This window comes from Haliotis rufescens, unplaced genomic scaffold (assembly GCF_023055435.1).
Source record: "Haliotis rufescens isolate VD_foot unplaced genomic scaffold, xgHalRufe1.0.p SCAF_1, whole genome shotgun sequence".
NCBI classification, from domain to species: Eukaryota; Metazoa; Mollusca; class Gastropoda; order Lepetellida; family Haliotidae; genus Haliotis; species Haliotis rufescens.
Window position 1 is genome coordinate 34,611,623 of NW_025963779.1, and position 20,055 is coordinate 34,631,677.

General features: G+C 40.1%; 1 protein-coding gene across 8 annotated transcripts in view; it reads right to left on the bottom strand.

The window, feature by feature from the left end:
* Positions 1–2,580: 2,580 nt before the first annotated feature.
* The window catches only part of LOC124139473 (calmodulin-regulated spectrin-associated protein 1-like), a 65,554-nt gene continuing 48,079 nt past the window's right edge, over positions 2,581–20,055 (bottom strand). For 4 of the 8 annotated variants that reach the window (XM_046506553.2, XM_048395488.1, XM_046506552.2 and 1 more), the window contains exons 9-20: positions 19,304–19,436; positions 18,598–18,689; positions 18,232–18,340; positions 15,027–17,898; positions 14,626–14,759; positions 13,296–13,570; positions 10,657–10,725; positions 8,922–8,990; positions 7,553–7,633; positions 6,563–6,681; positions 5,374–5,537; positions 2,581–5,245 (exon numbers count right to left, since the gene is read on the bottom strand). In XM_046506553.2, coding sequence (XP_046362509.2) covers positions 5,119–5,245; positions 5,374–5,537; positions 6,563–6,681; positions 7,553–7,633; positions 8,922–8,990; positions 10,657–10,725; positions 13,296–13,570; positions 14,626–14,759; positions 15,027–17,898; positions 18,232–18,340; positions 18,598–18,689; positions 19,304–19,436 — 4,244 coding nt within the window. In that variant the 3' untranslated portion in view covers positions 2,581–5,118. The remainder of the gene's footprint in view (positions 5,246–5,373; positions 5,538–6,562; positions 6,682–7,552; positions 7,634–8,921; positions 8,991–10,656; positions 10,726–13,295; positions 13,571–14,625; positions 14,760–15,026; positions 17,899–18,231; positions 18,341–18,597; positions 18,690–19,303; positions 19,437–20,055) is intronic. The other 4 variants (XM_046506549.2, XM_046506550.2, XM_046506548.2 and 1 more) reach the window with 4 other exon arrangements.

The window sequence follows — 20,055 nt, forward strand, 5'->3', positions numbered from 1 at the left end:
TTGCGAAAGACAATACTGATGGCTCTGTCAGCATCTGCAGCTCCTTCCATTCTGACAGTATTCTCATGTCACCTTCATCGTGGGGATAGTCATCTGATTATCAGCTCGCGGGTTTATCAGCCTCGACCACGGCTGCTCGTGGGTTTATCAGTCTTGACCGCTGCTGCTCGTGGGTTTATCAGCCTCGACCGCTGCTGCTCACGGGTTTATCCGCCTCGACCGCTGCTGCTCACAGGTTTATCAGCCTTGACAGATGCTGCTCGCGGGTTTGATGGAAGGGGAACATGTCTCCATGGTCTCCAACCTGCATTAATTTGGACACACCTGGCACTCTTGGTTACTACTGGAACAGCATTAGAACAAACTCACAACACCCAGGAAACTTCCGATCCCTGATAACATTGATTTATCCAAACTTGTTGCTGACAATCAGCTGCATCTTAATGGAAGAGAATTGTTTTAACATTCACAAACCAGTGGATGGATTTTTTATATTTTGCCATCATATTCCTTCAGAATGAATGTTATTTGACTAAGAACTGTAAACCTGATAAATACATTTACTATCTGTGGAGGGTCTTTCAGCGCCAGAAGCATGAGAAGGATGGTGTCTTAATTGTGATGACAAGCTTTTTTGACTGAACATTACTTCTTGTATGTTGTATAAGGAGCAAGATCCTCGTTTGTAATTGGTTATATAATTATTAATTTATTACCAGTTTTACCTCCATATTTCAAGAAGACATTTTGAAACCATGCACATCTTTTATATGAACAACTACATTGACTGCCTTTGCTAGTGGTTTATATATATATATAGTACATCTCTGTGGGGATTTGTGGTGAGAATTTATTCCTGTTAACCCAAGCTTGTAAGAGTTGACTAAAATAGTCCAGTGCTGATTGCTCACCATTAGCCCTGATTGCTTGCATCAAACAATAGTTAGACTGATCATTTACAGGCCACAGTTAATATATAGCCGGAATATTGCTGACTGCAGCATTGAGCATCATTCCCTCACGTGTCTCACAGTTATGTCAGTAATGCAGATCATACCTTCTTCCAAGTGTTCCAAGACTTTACAACACATACTCCCCAAGACTTCATTGTGATGATGGGAGGCACGGGAGGCCCAGGGGCCTGTTCCACAAAGCAATCTTAGCGCTATGATTGTCGTAAGCCCATGTTAAAGTATGGGAATTACGATCATCTTAGCACTAAGATTGTTTTGTGGAACGGGGCCCGGTAGTCTTAAAGTGCCACAATTCCCTGTGCAGAGCTGCGTCCCTTGGGCATGCCAGAAACCTATGATCGTGGGTTTGAATCCTGGTTTGCCTGATTATGTTTCTGGGTTTGTCAGCACCATACCATGCTGGTGGGTTTCACCAGAGTGGTAAACGTCCTGCATCACTTCAGGCTTTCCTCCAACATTAATCTGACACGCCATATTATAACTGGACAACTCTTCACAGCGGCATTAAACCCATCTCACTCACTCCAAGCGTTCATGTCATGACAACTTATCTTTTCCATGACTTTTTAGAATCATGCATAAGATCCTACGGTGTATGTGTTGCGTAAGTTTACCCTTTATACATTGTGCTGAGATTGACATCATCAACATCAGTTCTCATGTCCTGCATTGATATACTGTAACTAAATGCATTCATCTGTTGATGACATTCTGCACCACTTACTCTTCTATGGTATCTTATAGCTAAGACTACAATATATGCATGGATGTATTGTTACAATGTCAGATATTGTGTACAATAGATAGTTGTTACCATGGTTACTTGGTTATTGAGATAAAAGAATGTGTACTTGAGAAAGAGTACCCGGTAGTAGACTATCGTTGTAGTATTCTGTGAAGTTCTATTCCCTTGACATTTGCCCTAATCTTGTGTCTTGTTAAGATGCTTGTATTCTTGAAGCTTCCCAGACACCTAAATCATTGTTACACTTTATAGCATTAATAGTGTATTAATAAGGAAAGGAAATATGTATCAGATAAATAATCTCATGAACATGATGAAGAGAAATAAACCAAATTTATCCAGATTGGTGTATTTTTTAAGACTGATTGGATCGTGGTTGAGTAAGATTTTGACATGCTCATGTCATTTACCACTTGCAGATGGACAGACTAGACAAAAGGAGCAGGTCAAACCTCAACTATCCAGCGTATTGTCACCATTCTGTCATGATAAGTACCTGGACCCATTAGCAACACTTCTTTTTCCATCGGTTATCAGTAAATTTGCGATAACTGTGTCATTTGGTTGGATGTGTAAGTAGCTATGGTGGCAATTGGGTCCAAGGTGATTATCATAACAAAATGGATATCTAAATATACACACTGGGTACTTGAGGATGAACTATCACTTGCAGTGGTATGGAGACCGACAAGATCTGTTCCATACAGTTGATGTGTCTACCTATACAACATGGACATCTGTGCAAATAGAAAGAAAATGTCTCAAAGTTCATACATTACACTGTGATGTGACTTGAAATACTGTTCAAAACCTCGTCAATCTCTACTGACTGTTCCATTACCACTGATAACAAAACTAGAATTAGCTGGCAACAAACATTTATTTGTCATTTAGATGCACACTGTCACAGCAACATATTGAAAGTTGTAAGGCCAATAGTATCACAGGCTTTCTCACATAAATAATATTGTACTTGCTGGCTGCACATACAACTTGGAGTAGCAAGATGACTCTTTACCATTTTCTCGACAATTAACAATTAAAATGTTGAATCTTTGTAATGAATGGTATCCAAACTACTACCACGAGGAATTAGAAATACATAATGAAATCAATTGTCTCTAAAATCTAAATAAGGGACACTTAAAAGACCATTCTTATTTAGGTAATATTGCCGTCTGGGAGGGCAAGTCATCTAAAGGGACATAACTCTGGCACCATTATAGCTTCATGACCTGGCTGTATATATCTTGCCACTCCAATTTGAACTAACAGCTGCGCAGAGCAGAATTATGCATAAATAGGTTCATTGCTACTTGAGATAGAAGGAAGGTCATTGTCACAGTCTATTGGCGAACCTGTTTGGAATCTGCACACCTATTGACAACAAATGTTTTGATAACTGTCAGAAGAAATAAATGCAACAAATGAATGAATAATGATGTCGGAAAGAATGACTTATGAGAATGACATGACTGTAGTTTAATATCTTTTTTCCATGAAATGATCTTGATGTGAATGAAACATTTACACAAATAAATGCATATTTATGCAAATAGTTATAAAACATTTATTTTACAAGCACTCTTTGAGATGTAACTCGGAGATAAGCACTATTTGATCTGAATAATGAAAACATTGTGTCACACAACAGGATGCAATATGACACACAATAGAATCCAGTATGACACAACAAGATCCAATATGACACAATAGGATCCAGAAGGACACAACAAGATCCAATATGACAATATAGGATCCAATATGACGACAACAACAGGATCCAGTGCAACTGAAGCACTAGCTAGATCACAACAATGAAGTGTAGAAAACAATGTACATTTTTACAATAAATATTTGTTACAAAAGCATTGGTCATCGCAGGAGTGTTAAATGGAAACAGCTGTGACAGACAGGAAGCTTTACAGCTAAACTCTGAAAGACCCACAGCTGTACTGGGAGCATTAGCCTGGGCCTCACTGGCATATCTTCAACTCTACATCTAGGGTTTATACACATAAATTAGGTCAAAATCTACATATTCACAACTCTTCACATACAACCATAAATTCCATCACAAAATACCTTAGTCCTCTTTCTCATTCCTACTTTCCCTACTACTTACTCGAGTATACTTATTCTCAGTGTAACCAGCAAAATCAATCTGGCCATGTCTTGTAGTGTGTTCATACAGTTTGCTCAACTAGTAACACCAGCACATTTCTATCTGTGTACTCTGGGATATGATGATGCAGATTCTACAATTAGAGGTGTGTGACAAATGCATGGTGTTGTCCTTGCCATTTCATGACACTATATATACAATGATATATATTCATGTTTATTTTAATTAAAATTGAAGAAACAAGACAAGGTCTCCATCAACAGTAAATAATTGTTAAAACCAATTAAAAAATTCTGAACCATCTCAAATACAAACCTTTCACTAACATTTCAATTTGAATCAGATAAAATGTCCTACACGTGCCACTATCGTGGTTCATACACATATAGAACAGCAGTAGTAATCATGGTAATATGTAGTGTAATATATTAAAATAATTTAACAAATTAACTAGTTTGGCATCAGCCACTGTGTATAGGCTACCAAGCAGCATATTAGAAGACTTGCATAATTCACATTTCAACAAAGCAGGTCCTATACTGGATGATCAGAGTAATGGCCGATGTTGTTTCTACTTACTGGGACTGTTGGCTGGGATATTGCTTGACATATTTCGTCTTACTGTGACGGCAGACTCAAGCTCATCGGAACATGTCCTATATATTAGCAGTTTATACAAAATCTATATCAGACTGGGACTGGATCTGGGAAGTGTCAACAGCAATTGCCTGTAAATCATATTTCTAAATGTATTGTCATTCTTGACACCATGTAACCTTTTTATAGAAATGACATCATGCGATTTGTTGAAAATATATTACTTTAAACCATAATTCAAATCGATCAATCACACTGAATCTTTGGTTACAATGGAGAAAGTACTGAATGCCCTCAATACAAATTTAAACGTTATTCATGAAAATGAACCATGACCACTAAATAGTTTTCTCAGGTGTCTAATTGGGCTAAAATTAATATTCATATCAGTGAATCATAACATTAAACGTCCTAATTCCAATTATTGAAATAGGGCTTCAAAGCAGCATAGAATGGTCCATATAGAAGAGAGCATAGTCAACTTGCCATTACCACAAAAGCTGAGAAACTTCCCAGACCGAAATAATAATTCACACAACTGTCATAACATTTGAAGCACAGCTCTGTGCCAGGGGATGACTATCTGCAATCCAGATGACTGTTTGTGACTTGCTACAATGATGGCTATCTGTGTCCTCCTCTCTGTCAGGAGTCGGAGATCAGTGACAACACCAGAACTATTTCTTGGCAGCGCCGGGTTTGCTTGTCTTCCACAATGCATTGTGCACAACAACAGCATCAATAGACACAGATATATGCTTGGTCGACTTGACCTCAGTGAAGCTTTTGGCACCTGAATTGTATCTGTAAAATAATTACATAATCGTCAAGTGTCAGTAATATCACGCATGTACTTCAGTCTTGGACAACCTTTGTCTTTTAATTGGGGCAATACTGGGGTCTTACTTCCTATAAATGATTATTTGACTTACTTATAAAACTTTTCCACCATTTTGTTGGTGATTTGCTTTGGTCCGACTCCATGTATTTTGAAAATTTCTTCTATTTCTGGTGCATAGGTGTACAGGCCCTTGAACTGACAGCCTCCGTCTCGGAACAGGATGAGGAAGTGCTTGGCATCACTCTGGGAGATGATCTAGAGGAGCACAAGTGAGAAACATCAAACTCAACTCCAAACTACACGCTACAGGTGATGGGAGGTGACATGGGGTCAAATGTTGGGTACGAGATCATTTCATCCATACAGCGACATGCATGCAAATCTTCGTATCTGCTTGTACAAGTCTGCACTTCAGCCGGTTTTATGGTGCAGCTCACTGACATACTATGCTCCAATTTAACATTGACACCCCACTCAAACACACTATACTGACTCTGAACCAACCAGTCCTTGTTTTGTCCCCTTCATGCCCAGCACCAGGCAGGTTAACAACAAGTACCATCTCTTAATGTCTTTGGTAGGTCAGACCACAGGCAGGTTAACAACAAGTACCCTTAACTACTTTAGTGACTACTTGCACATGTTTAGCCGAACTTAACTGTTGTAACAGACTTATTCAGATGATCTATGCTTAATGACTGGGTCGTAGGTAAGGAAAAGTAACTACATAACAGATGTTTGTCAGCAAATCTCACATTGGTAACTTTGGTAGTAGCTTAAATTCTTTCAATGACAGGAACTTATGTCACGAGAAACACCTGAATAAAGGATGTTGTAAGCAAACATTACAATATCTCTGGTATCCGAGTTTAAATGTCGAAGTTGATCTTACCTGAGTGGTTCAAGAATATGAGCTGCATGTGTCACTATGGGGTGTACAGTATTTTACGAGCTGAATGAGCTTGAACACCATAGGTTGAGGGGTGTACACACTCAGCTCATTAAAGCCCATACACCCTACTTGTGAACACATTATGATAAGTTTGTAACATGTGTCACAAGTACAGAGGCCTACTTAAATGGGAGTTTGCAAGATAGCAACTGACCAATCAAATAGCTGGATTTTATTTTGAGTAACACTAACAAACAATGCAAGTATTCCAAATATTTCAAACAAGCTTAAAACTGTGCTTTATAACTGTAACATGGCCCTATGGAAACATTCAGATGTTGGCGGGGTTTAATATCTGTGATAAAGGTTCATGTTTATTCATCCATACCTCCAAGACTTTGTTCTTCGTGTCGGTGTTGACGCAGCCGGCCAGACAACAGTGACTGATGGCGTTCATGATGATGTTGCGGTTAGATTTCGAACTGGGCTTCACAAACAACTTGGGACCTGTGATAGAAATTAATATGAGAGACACGTCCCCTTCAACACTTATATTGCATTGACTAGCGAGAGATAACTGTTCAGTCATTCATTTTGATGCTTTTAATTATAAGCTTTTAATTACATTACACATTGAAATAAGTGTGCAGAGTGGCATCCTATAACTATATCAGTATGTCCTTGTAGAGAGTCTGGGCAAAAATATATGTCCCCAGCAATCATTGCATGTCAGAGGCGACCAAATTTATTGGGCGGTCACGCTTGGTGACATGTTTTATTTCATGTCATTGTATCCCAATCATGTGGATGTTCATGATATCAATGACTGGCCCAGATTTGATTATTTACAGACCGCTGTAATATAGCTGGAATATTGCTGTGTACAAGCGATCCTAACACACATCACTGAACTCACAAATACAGTTGACACCTTCAGTATAACTGAAGGTTATCTGCATTACCAACATGTCAGTGCAACATCAGAAAAGGCCATATTTCAAGGTGATTTTTCTACATAATTGATTTGTTTTTTTAAAGGTATTACAACAAGGAATTCAAACTCATCCTCATCCACTGAAGTGAACCACTGGTCAGGGATTAGTTTTGTTACTTTTGTATCGATCTGACTTAAACCCTGTACAGATAGAACAGATACACTTCTTTCTTCTTTATGTACTTCAAGTTCTTCAACTAATCTATTTTCATTTGGCTGAGATTACCCTTTAGATCTTTATGCAGAGCAGGATAATGAGTGTTACATGTCAAATATTTGTTTGTCAATATCAAAAGGACTCAAGTATTAGAAGAAGAAATAAGCTGGTGCAAATATATAATTTTCTGATCTCTTTTTGAAAGAATAATCTTGAATAGTTCTCACCAGTATAGTCCGATCCTGCATTAGATCCTGTCTCACTGCTGTCGTTGCTACGGTTACGCCGCTGCTGCAGTCGGTACAAATCTAGAGGAACACAGGCTAGATACATTACAACTGAATCAATGACGATTGTGGCATTGATGGAAGTAATAAACTGTTGGAGACAGATATCTGAGGATCATGTTTTTCACTCTCAACTACAGACTTTCATTACCTGGAACTATCTGGAGAGTTAATCCATGTCTATATATATCCATATATGTTACTTGTTACTGTGATACCAAAATCTGGTCCATGTCATTTTATTGAATGAAAATGCCATGAAATGGCATATATATGCAAATTGTGTATATGTCAAACTCCGATGAATCAGACTTTCAATCTCACTAGCAGTACAAAAAAAATGATCATTTAATGCTGAAAAGAAAAACATTATTGAAATTCAGTCGTCTCAACACAATAAAATCAAGAGAAACTTTCATAATAGACACTAATAAAAACAAGTTGCATGGAATGTAGCTTGTTTGTGTGTAAACCAGACTAGTTGTCAGGAAGACAGATGAGAGCTGTGCTACTAGCAAACAAGAATCACCACACAAAGTTTCACACTGCAAATGAGCAAGCTGGCGAAGATGTTGGAAGGGGACATTGATACCACCAACCTACTGTACAACATGTTTCTAAAACAACTACATTCACTGTACCTGGCAACGTGTTAGTGTATTAAATCACTCCGGATGTATTATTGCAGGGCACACATCAGTAAGGTCTCGTGGGTAACAATACTGAATGATGTTAATCAATGGCTACTTGTAACCTATTGGACCATGGTGTAATTCAAGAAAATGGCCATAGCTGCCTTCAGTCATCAAACCAAAATTCACAATTGATATCAGTGCAACTATTTTGCATTTTTCCTCTGGAAGATTAATGACAAAGATGAAAGCAAATTTTCAATTCAAGAAAGATATTTTTTCGCAAATAATATTTTGATATTTTAAAACACACCTTTTTTCAGATGTTAAATTCCATTATGATAAAGGATTTTCAAACATAATTCTACTTCCACTGGTAGTAGGTCTGGGATTCTAAATTTCTTTGAACTAATATTTGAATGTATTATCAAATTAATATTGCCAACTATTCTGAACAAGTCATTCTGACAATGACAGCGCCGACGCCGACGAGTGACCTTCACTTCTGATTACCACAGGTCAAAACATAGAAACATGTTACCATGGTTACATAGAAAGTTTACATCTCTTGCAGTAACAGTACAACATCCATCTGTCTTGTAATACCACACAGGATATAAGACGTCAACATGACATTCGTGATTACACTGTAACGTGAACGCTGTTCCAGTACCCACCTGGTGAGGGGGGTCTCCGATAAGTCATTCCTCCCGGGCGGCCATTTTGTGTTAGAGTGTTGCAAGAGACTGTGTAGGGAGAAATGATGCATTATGGCAAACGTCCACACACTGTGTGTCAGTAATTTAGGCATCGGTTAACAAGACAATTCCATATCAAGAGGGCATTCAGAATAGGATAGAGCTCATCCAGAAGAGATTCCTAAGGAGAACATTCACAAGCCGATCGGCTGATTTCTAGGGCATTCACAAGCTTGTCATGAGCACAAGGCAGCCATGACGTCTATGGTCATCTCTACAATCACAATGCACATGGATGCAGTTAGTTCACTGTTCACAGTATCCTATAACAATAGTTTGTATGAAAAAGGGATGTAACCGAGAAAATTCGTTTTCTATGCCTTACTGACTAAACTGAATTCAAGCTGCTTTTGAATATAAGTCATAGCAAGGATTGCCTGAATAGGTTTAATGTTTTCTGTGAGACTACTGAGAGATCAAAGTAATGGTAAGTTGGAATGAGCTTACAGTTACTGATACACAAGTTACATACTGATTAACTTGTAAACACTAAATGTTATATGCTAAAACAGTTACATTTTCTGTACTCGTGGCTCAAAATAGTTATTATTTTCTTTTTTATAATATATCTTTGGTATAAAAAGGGTTTGAGAAACTTCTCCAAACTTAATCTAAAGCTAGACATCAGGTCATGGGAAATGGGGTAGTGAGTTGTTTTCTAATATTTCTTTTATTGATTTCTAAATATTCTTTTCTGGAATGTCTAAGTTGTAAATATGTGGTCTTCATTTCATTTAACTATTGCACATAAATACACAATAATTCAAAGAAATTGACTTCACAATAAAATAAGATTCTGATCTTAAGAAGACAATGGCTGGTCCATGAATATTAAGAGTCTGCAAATGTCTCCACACAAAAACTGCTGTCTTGTTGTTTAAGGTTAATAACCATTTAGTTACCCTGGGCAAAGGTTTGATCAATAAGCTGGCAGTGCAGTATTGCAGGTTCCCATCACCAAATCAAATCTTGCTATTGCAAACTATTACCACCGTCTCCTGCTGTGAAAATCCACATTTTCTTGCAAAAACAGCTGCGGTTCTTTTAAGTGGGCCTATTCAGATACTTTGGTGGATATACAGATGACATGACTGGATCGTACAACATGAAGCTACAGCATTAATTTGTGATCCAATTCAAAACTTTGTGCATGTAAACTGAAATCACTTCTTGTGTACACATATATTACTGTGAGAGTGGGTCAAAGAACACTCGGGTGACGTGCTGTGTACAGTGGACCTGATAGGGCAGTATATCCCTGCAGCTTTCAAACTGATTGATACATGTTCAAGAACATTTCCCTGATCAATTTTCAGTTTTCACTGTTACCCTAATTAGTTATTTTGAACATGTAGGGAAAAAATTGATAGAGAGAAAATGCATTTCTTGTTTTTCCAATAGACCTTAATTAATTGTACCACCTGGGGGAATCTATCACAGCACAGGAGGTACAATAGCTGTAGCAACATGAGCTGTTGGTGGAAGAGCCATAAGGTACATTTCACTGAGCAATCACAGTGTTGCTATTGACTCAATGACTGTGTCAAAAGATTTAGTCACCACCCTAATGTCTCTTTGTGAAACTGTGGCAAGTATTAGGTGTATCAGGGCACAAAGTTTTGAATTACGGGACTCAGGGGTTAGTAGTACAGACCTGCTTTTCTCAACTTTCCTCGTGTATGGGGAATATGAAGAGTGGGGCGAGGAGAAGAGGAGGCTGAGGCTGAAAAAAGCAAACTGGATGTGGGAATGATGCAACAAAACATAACTAGAGGGCGCCACCGGCCAGCTCCCAACCAATCAAATAGGAGTAAACAAGCTTCCAATAGAATCTATTCTACTTGTTAGTGCATGGGGGCAAATATTGCTGTGGCAATTGCTCCTAAATTTTAGATATGAATTTCCAGTGAATAAAGCCTTTTAATTACAGCGCTTATTAAAAAGAAATTTCAAAGTTTTCTTTCCATTTCTTCAAGGCAATTGTTAACAATCACATTAAGACAGGCAACTTGAAATGTCAACTTGTAATACAGATTTGTCAACATATAAATCCAAAATGAGCAAAAACATTTCAGCCAAATATTCAACAAACACAGATTACACTTTCCATGATACAAAATAGAGCATAAACTTAAAAGTTGTGAAACTTTAAAACAAATAAAAACACAGCAACATTTCTCATATGCAGTCTAAGCTAAAAGACTGAAAACAAAAACAAGAATAAGGCTTTCATGCTGTTGAAGGTTGTGCAGTTCCAAGCATCTGATCATCATGCTCATCTTAATCATGTTAATGCCTTATCCACACAACACAGTGTTGTACTTGCCAAATTGGGCAATGAATTCCCCCTTGAAGGAAGGAAACAGCACACCCTCCATCATAAATAGCAGATAAAAATCATAAGGTGTTACTGATGTTTCAAGCAATCTTGCAGGCATACTAATCACCTTTACAATAGGGTAATTGATACAGATAGATAAACACAAAACCAAGAAGTAACAGGAAATTCCTGAAGTAATATTGCAAAGACTGTAGCATGTTGTCCCCACAGCTGGGTCATCCAACATCAACACCAAGTTGTTGTTGTGGCCCCAAGCACTATCCACTGATAAGTCACTCTCTTGGTTTTCATTAACAAATGTTGATCTTCAGCACCAATAGACGTAAGCGCTGCTAGCGTTAGTCAGGATAGATAAATACAGCTTCATAGCTTGTTCAGCATCTTATTCAGCATGGTTAATTTGATTGCATCTAATGCAAGAGGATCCAAAAGGTCCACAATCTCAAGGACAGCCTAACAGTTCTACACTGTGGGAACAAGGTCTGTAAGCCAGAGCCACTGTGGCAGATGCTGGACGCATTCCACCACCAAATCACAATGCACTGCATTCTTCAAGCAGACTTTGGCAAAGGGAGACAGACAAGACACTACACTTGCATGTTACAGATTATAGAGATAGTGGTACAGGCAGTGTATCACTGGAGATACAAACAGGCAGGTCATATTTTGTTTTCTACCTAGATACATGAGTGTTTTCAAATACTAATCCTGAAACTTAAAAGCCTTACAGCTAAACTTCTCAAATTTCTTACAATCATAAATCTACCTTAAATGCAAACTGTTTTCATCTGCAAATACTGACACATAGGCAGTCAAGCTGTGACCAATGTATCAATTCTCTGACAGTTTAGACAGTTAAGACCACATGTGAAGTACAGTATTAACACCGTGGTACGTGGATTATCATTTGAAGGGCGGTTTGTATTTAGTTGATTTTGTTTTATGTTTTATTGAAGCATGTGGGTATCTCAAATATGCTTTTGTTGGGATGATACACTTTGAAAACACAGGTACCTGGGCACTACACCTGCCAACACACAATCACTCTTGATACAGGGAAGTTATGTCCATGTACAGGCTCTGTGGCAGACATCGCACCAGCATACATCTAGCAGTATATTGTACATACCGTCACTAAAGCATTCTTCATATATCCAAAGCAACATTCATATATCAAACCAGCCAAGATGGATACTCTAAGCTCAACTAACAAAAAATGTAAAAGAATTAGCTGCAAAAAAAGAGAATCAAATTAAGCTATAAAACCGCATAGAAATGTTTCACTTACCTTTGTCTCATTATGGAGATATTTAGTATTGAACAAACATTAACTGCATGCTTTCTAAGGAATGGCATATTAAGTCCATGCTCATAAAATAATTTCAGTATAATGTTAATACTGTATTTTTACATTGATCAGAATAATTTCCGTATCAGTATTGATTGAATTTCAAATCAAATGAAAGAAAGTATCATTAATTGAAAAGGTGGCCAAATGTCCTAGACAGAGTCAATATTGTCTCTCATTGCAAATTGAGAAGCTTAGCCTAACTTTTGAAATTTTCAGACAAAACAATATATTTGTTTCTAAATTTTTATACTTATGAAAAATCAATCAATATAATTTATTAACTCATTTATTCCAATGACAAATTAGAACAAAATAACACATGCATCTTAGCAAACACATGTAACTATGAAGCCATAATTTCTTTTTGATATATATCTGAACCACAGAAGGGAATCATTTAAAAAAATGGTACTATCTTTATAAATCTGCCTTGACATTAAAAAAACCACCAAGAAGTTTGTTCCAAATGTATTATACACCATTGTGAATCAATGTATTCATCAGGTCAAAATCTCTTCCTTTAAATCAAGTTGCTGCGATGTGTTTGCTAGATGCACAAGAACACAGAACCCAAAAGAAGCAACAGCGTGCACACACTTACAGGCAGCACCACCTGAAGAAGGGATAACAAAGGCTCGAGCAGAGAGATCGTCCAGCGAGCAAACCAAACCTTCGTCATCATGAGGGGGTGAGTTGGTGGCTTTCACGAACATGGACTTGGGGCGTGGTTTGGACTTGGCTGGTCTCTCTTGGGGTCTTTCTATACCATTCTCCTCATCTTCCTGATGTTGTTTCCGATGTAGATATTGTTGGTAGATCTGGTCCCTCCGCGCCTTTTCTTCTGCCTTCTTCCTCTCGGCTTCCTCTTGCTTCAATCTATGTACACATATCACAATAGGTATTTTTCTGAACTGACAAGGTGATGTGTATCAACTGTCCTGTGTGTTAAACATGTTGACCGGCTATACCTCATGCTCCAACAACCTGTCTGATTGGCTAAACTTCATGCCCCCCAACATGACTGGACTGACAAGCAGAGTATGTCTCCTGGCCTATGTGCAGCGATAGAACTAACACTTTAGTCCACTAGTCCTTATAATGATAACACATAGTGAAACCCTTAAAACTGGCAAATTTATACTAGTCCTTATGATACCTTAACTATTAGGCAGCTTGGCAAGGACTCTAGGAATAGTGCCAATTTCTAACGCTGTTGTGTGTCATGTGTTTCATGCTTTCAGGCTATATTTCCTGCCCACCCACCTGACAGAACTGACAGTGGTGTAGATCTACTGAACTCAGTGCTCCTTACTGTTCCCACCCACCTGACGGAACTGACAGTGGTGTAGATCTACTGAACTCAGTGCTCCTTACTGTTCCCACCCACCTGACAGAACTGACAGTGGTGTAGATCTACTGAACTCAGTGCTCCTTACTGTTCCCACCCATCTGACGGAACTGACAGTGGGGTAGATCTACTGAACTCAGTGCTCCTTACTGTTCCCACCCATCTGACGGAACTGACAGTGGTGTAGATCTACTGAACTCAGTGCTCCTTACTGTTCCCACCCATCTGACAGAACTGACAGTGGTGTAGATCTACTGAACTCAGTGCTCCTTACTGTTCCCACCCATCTGACGGAACTGACAGTGGTGTAGATCTACTGAACTCAGTGCTCCTTACTGTTCCCACCCATCTGACGGAACTGACAGTGGTGTAGATCTACTGAACTCAGTGCTCCTTACTGTTCCCACCCACCTGACAGAACTGACAGTGGTGTAGATCTACTGAACTCAGTGCTCCTTACTGTTCCCACCCATCTGACGGAACTGACAGTGGTGTAGATCTACTGAACTCAGTACTTCCTGCTGTCGGGCTATACTTCATGCCCACCCACCTGACGGAACTGACTGTGGTCACATTTGCTCACCTCAGTGCTTCCCGCTGTTTGGCAGCTTCATCCTCCTTCTCAAGCCTCTTCCTCTCCTGCTCCTCCTTCCTCTTCACTTGCATCTGCAGGATCCGCTCCCTCTTCTTTGCCATTTCATCATCAGAGTTCTGAACCTGAGACAGTCAAATTCATATGTACAGACTGGTGCCAGAACTTACTTTGCCTAACCAGCAAACTTATAGGACATTGTCACTGCACGTTACTAAACTGTCATTGGGAAAATTAGAGTACAGTGATGTAAAATATTTTAATTATTGCAACATTCAATCATGTAACTCATGTAAATACCAACTATTATCTATTTATATAATGGTAGCATTCATTCACCTGAACTACTGATAAACTTTATCATACTGTACTGCATGGACAACTACGCTTACCTTATCTGGAGTGAGTTCCCGTTCTTCAATCACAAAGCCAGTATTTGCAGTGTGATGGTTTGTATGCACACTGGGTGGCGGCTGTGATGGTGCGCTGGTATTGGAGAAAGACGGTGAGGCAGAGGCTGGCAAGGAAGAAGATGCCAATGCTGCAGGTGCTGCTGCTGCTTGAGGCGCTGCTGATGCTGGATTGGAAACAGGTGTTTCCGGTTTTTGCTCCTTCTTTGTCCTGTCCTTGCCAAGTTTGGGTTTTGCTCTCTTAGGTGTCTCATCCCCAAATGAAACAAAGAATCCATTCCCATTGGCCATGGTGTCCTGGGTGGAAGAGCTATCTTCTGAGGCAGTGTCAGCATTGGGCTGGGCATCTGGAGAGTGAGGGGGGAGAGTATAACCAGGAGGGGTGGGGATCTTTCGCTCTGTCGACAGTGCCGAGGGTGGGATGGGGGTAGAAGTAGGCAAAGGATGGTGGGTAGAAGTGGGCATTTGAGATCCCATTGTCGAGTACTGAGGAATATGATGGCTGGAGGTGGGTTGGGTAACCGGTTGGTAGCTCGTAGCCGCCATGATGGGACTGGCATATGGAAGTGTCTGAGAAGGCTGGTATGGCACATGTTTCTGTGAAGCTGACTGGGTTACGTACATCTGAGACGTTGCAGGAGCAGGGAACCCTTGACTACCAGCTCCTGGCACAAACTGGTTCTGACTGGTCGCATATGGCTGATGAGGTCCTCCCTGCCCCATCTGTGTGACTTGCTGAGGAGGCGTGGTGTAACCAGTCTGTTTGGGAAAAGACTGGGGTGGGATGTTGGAAACATTTGTCATGGGTCCACCTTGTAGGTGCATCTGCATGTCGGCTTGGGCATAGCCCTGGGGCGACTGAAGGAATTTTATCTGCTCCTGTTGTAATGACAGCCTTGCTATTTCACCCTGGAGATCTGTTAAACTCTTATTGAGCTTATCCAGAGATGAATCGTAAACTTCAAATGACTCAGGTTGGCTGCCTGTGCTGTGTTGACTACTAGTGCTATGCTGACTATCTGTCATTGCCTGTGAGGGAGGAGAAGGAACTGGCTGAGATTGTACATGTAAAAGTGGGCCCAGTTTTTCCTCTTGGCTTAAAGTCATACACTCATCATCTGGAGGTTTTGCCCCACCAACTAAATCATCCTCCTTGAACCACTTCTTTCGAACATTGTCTATAGTTTGTTGAATTCCCTCTCGTGAAAATGGCCTTGACCTCTGAGCAGCATGTGAGGAAGGCTCTACAAAAGATGTTGGCCTGTGAGCATCAGTGGCCCCAGGGACTTGATGTCCGAGCATCTCCCCGATCTCAGATGCAGTTCTATCACCAGGAACCGCTTGAGCTGTTGTGCCATCAGGTACATCATCCATGTGCCGTGACACTACCCTGTAGAACGCATCCTTCCCCAGCCTCCGTCTCATCTTGTTTTGTTGCATCTCCATTCTCTGTTTTTTCTTCTCAATCTCCTTCCTCTTCTCATCCAGCTTCATCCTCAGCTGAGAGAGTTCGGATGACACAGGCTGGGATTCAGCTCCATTGCTCTGAGCTTGAGCTGCTGAGGCCTGCGATGCTCTCTGGGCTATCCATGTGGTTTCATTTGGCAGTGTTGCAAAAGTTGTTTTCTTTCCCCCTGGTTCATTTTGTTTCCTATAAAAAGCTGATTTGAGCGTATTTGTATTTCCGTTGCCTTTTGGTTCTTGGCCATTCTGCATATACACCAAACCAGAATTATCAATATTTCCATAAGTCTCCTTAATTCGTTTGATTTCAGCAAAGTTTGTAGTAAGAGGCCGTTTATCTTTGTTAGCCAGTGTTTGAGCCAATGTCTTTGGCAGTTGGTCAGTGATCACAAGTTTAGGTTTTTGGGTGTCTACAACGTCTGGGGATTGACGATTTCGTGAAGGAAACGAAAGAGAGGTTTTCAAGTCAGCTGTCTCTCTAGCTTTATGATCAAGATGTATCTTATGTGATTCATGATCCGAGAAGTCCCCTGAGCTTCTACTGCTCGACACTGAACCATCCCGAGAGGTTGTCCTCCGAATATGAACACCATCTCCACTCTGAACAACAGGAATCCCAGCTGCTCTAGCAGTTTCTAACGTATGAGTTTGGTCAATTGTGTAACTAGCAGTCACCTCACTTTCGTCCGAGTGCGAACCTGCGCTAAGTGCCCTGGGAGACTGACTTGACACAGGAGGCAATGAAACCTCCACAGAGATCTCTGGATTTATATAGAATGCTTCGAAACCTTTCTGCTGAGAGTCAGGGCTATCACAGTCCCCATCCCCTGACCGAGCTGTCAGCAGGTCGTCAGGGAGAGGAGTCACAACAGTTTCATCACTACTCATCACTTGACTACTATCTCCTGGAAGAGTAACCACAGCTTCAACAGTTATGTCCCCTTGACTGGGTGTCACCGAGCTGCTGACAGGCGAACTACGGGACTTTCTTGGCTTTGTTGGTGATGTTGATTTCTTTCTTAGAAAAGGATCACCTCTTTCTTGGGCTTTGGTGTGATTTGAATGTTTTTCTTTTGCAGGACGAATAATAGCTGGCATTAAAGGTTCCAGCTTTTCACTCCTAGAACTGTTCATATTTGACTGACGCGAGTTGACACTCTCTATCTCTAAATAATCAGGGTGACTTGGATCAAGCAGGTTTGATGGCACAGTTTGTCGATCACTAAATGTTGGCTGTGGCGACTGACTTTTGTCCAAGTCAAAATTCATGCTACCAAGCTGGTCATCGGTAAAGCTTTCATTGAGTTCAGAGTCAATGCTGACATTTGCCAGGAGTGCACTACTTTGACTGTCCTGACTCTGGTTAACTGGTGTCTTCATGCCTTGTTGCCTGCAAACACAACAGTATTAAAATATTAAATTGATAATAGAACTATGTTGTTGTTCTACAGGTCATCATGCCTTGTTACAATGTTGGTAAACTGTGAAATTGGCTAAATCAAGAGAATGATTGGAAACGTGAAATCAAAAAGATAATAGGGTACATCTTTACAATACATCACATTGAGGCTCTGGGCACGCTTAACAATTTTTATTTAAAATGGCTGAGAGGTAGTAAACGAAGAATAGCTGGAAAAATGTTGAATACATTATTGAACTATTTGACTAAGCTGACATGACTGATGCTAATCCCCAACTACAATATATTACACGTCCAGCCTACCTGTGTGTTGGGGACGCAGGCTCCTCCCAGGCTATCACAGACTGTCGGATGGTGTCTCTCTCCTGGGGTGAGCTAAGGGAGTGTGCTCTACGAGGGTGTTTCGGTGGTTCTATATAGCAGTAATTACATAAACATAACATCAATTTGTTCCAGCTTGGGCCAGACTGCCTACGATCATGAAAAAGTAACACATAATTAAGACAAGAATTAAAAAAAATAATCATTAAATGCCACTTTAAACAATGCTTGTCGCCTGTTTCTCGACATGCGGAAATTTCTATGAAACAAGAAATTAAATTGGTCTTGGTTTGTTACCATCCTGAATCCTTACTTATTATATTTTCTCAACTGAAAAATGAAACAAACCTAAGTATCGAACAGGTTCTTCTTCATTGACACCTGTCTTGCCTTGGTGTCGCTTGTGTAACAATGGTCCCTGTCTTGGTGGAATTCCCGATCTAGAAACAGTAGAAATGGCATCTGGTATTTCTTCAATCAAAACATTCTACCCCTGGTAAAGTTAGTCAGATTGTTTCAGGTGATAGAGGGTAATGTCAGCAGAAATGAATGTTCTACTTCTCACAGTTCATGAACTTTTCCAAATAGTTTACAAGCTTTTGTTATGTCCCAGTACTCTGTGTGATGATATATTCTGACACTTGACCGTCGTGCTGTCCCAGCTTTGATATCACTGTGTGCAGCACATCCTCAGGAACCTGGTGCCAGAAAGTTGACCTTTTTGGTTAGTTTTTCTTTCCAAACTGCACTTAATATTCATCTAATGTAATAAAATCAATAACTAGAAGCTTAAATTTTCTCTTCCTCATGAAGCAATAAAAGCAATCAAGATCCAAGGCTTGGGTTTTACACCATTAATTCAGCAGGGAGGGCAAATCCATAATATCTCACAGCTTGCTCTCTTGATCTCAATCCTCCCAATTCCAAAGAACAATAAATTATACTTTTATTAAATTCTCCCACAAACCCCAAACTTAAGGAACATCCACGATTCCTTTTTCTTTGTTAAGATTGTCTGAGGCAAATTGTCTCCAATACAAACTGCATGACTCACGATGGACTTGTGGCTTTGTTGAGCTCCGGGGTACTGGTTAACTGTGTATCCTCTGCCTGGTGGAAGCTGCGCTTGGTTGCGTTGCTGACTTGTGGCACACCTGCCAGAGCCTGGCCAGTGCTGGGCCGGGATCCTGGACAAGGGGGAGACAAGCACATCCACTTTAGTCCACACTCACACTCACACACTCACAACTTAGTTGCAATACTGTTTAGTTTCAACAACCTACCACTGACATTAATCAAAGTGAGTGAACGTAAGCAATATTGCAGCTATATGATGGGATCCTGTATTTAATCAAGTTTGGGCCTGCGAACCAGCCCTTGACAGCAGGATCAATGATCCCTTCCATCAGTGGGCTATTCTGACAGGTACTATGGAGGTACTACGGAACTTTTTTTGGCCCTGGAATTGCTAAAGGTGGAATTAATAACAGAACAATACGGAGTTATACAGTGATCAGTCAATCGGTATAAGGGTAGATCTTTTGCTTCATTATGCTATTCAAATCAAATTCTTCATTTGTATAAATCAGGCACTTACTTTATAGTAACTGGTGAGGTGAGGTGAGGTGAGGTGAGGTGAGGTGAGGTGAGGTGAGGTGAGACGAGGTGAAATTGGGTTTAACGTCGCGTCCAAGATTATTGCACTTATATCGCGACGTGCATGCACGTGGGTCTGTGTGGCGGCTTGTACTAGTCCAGACTGATGCCGATTTATAGTGCTAGCACACTGAGATACCATGCCGCAAT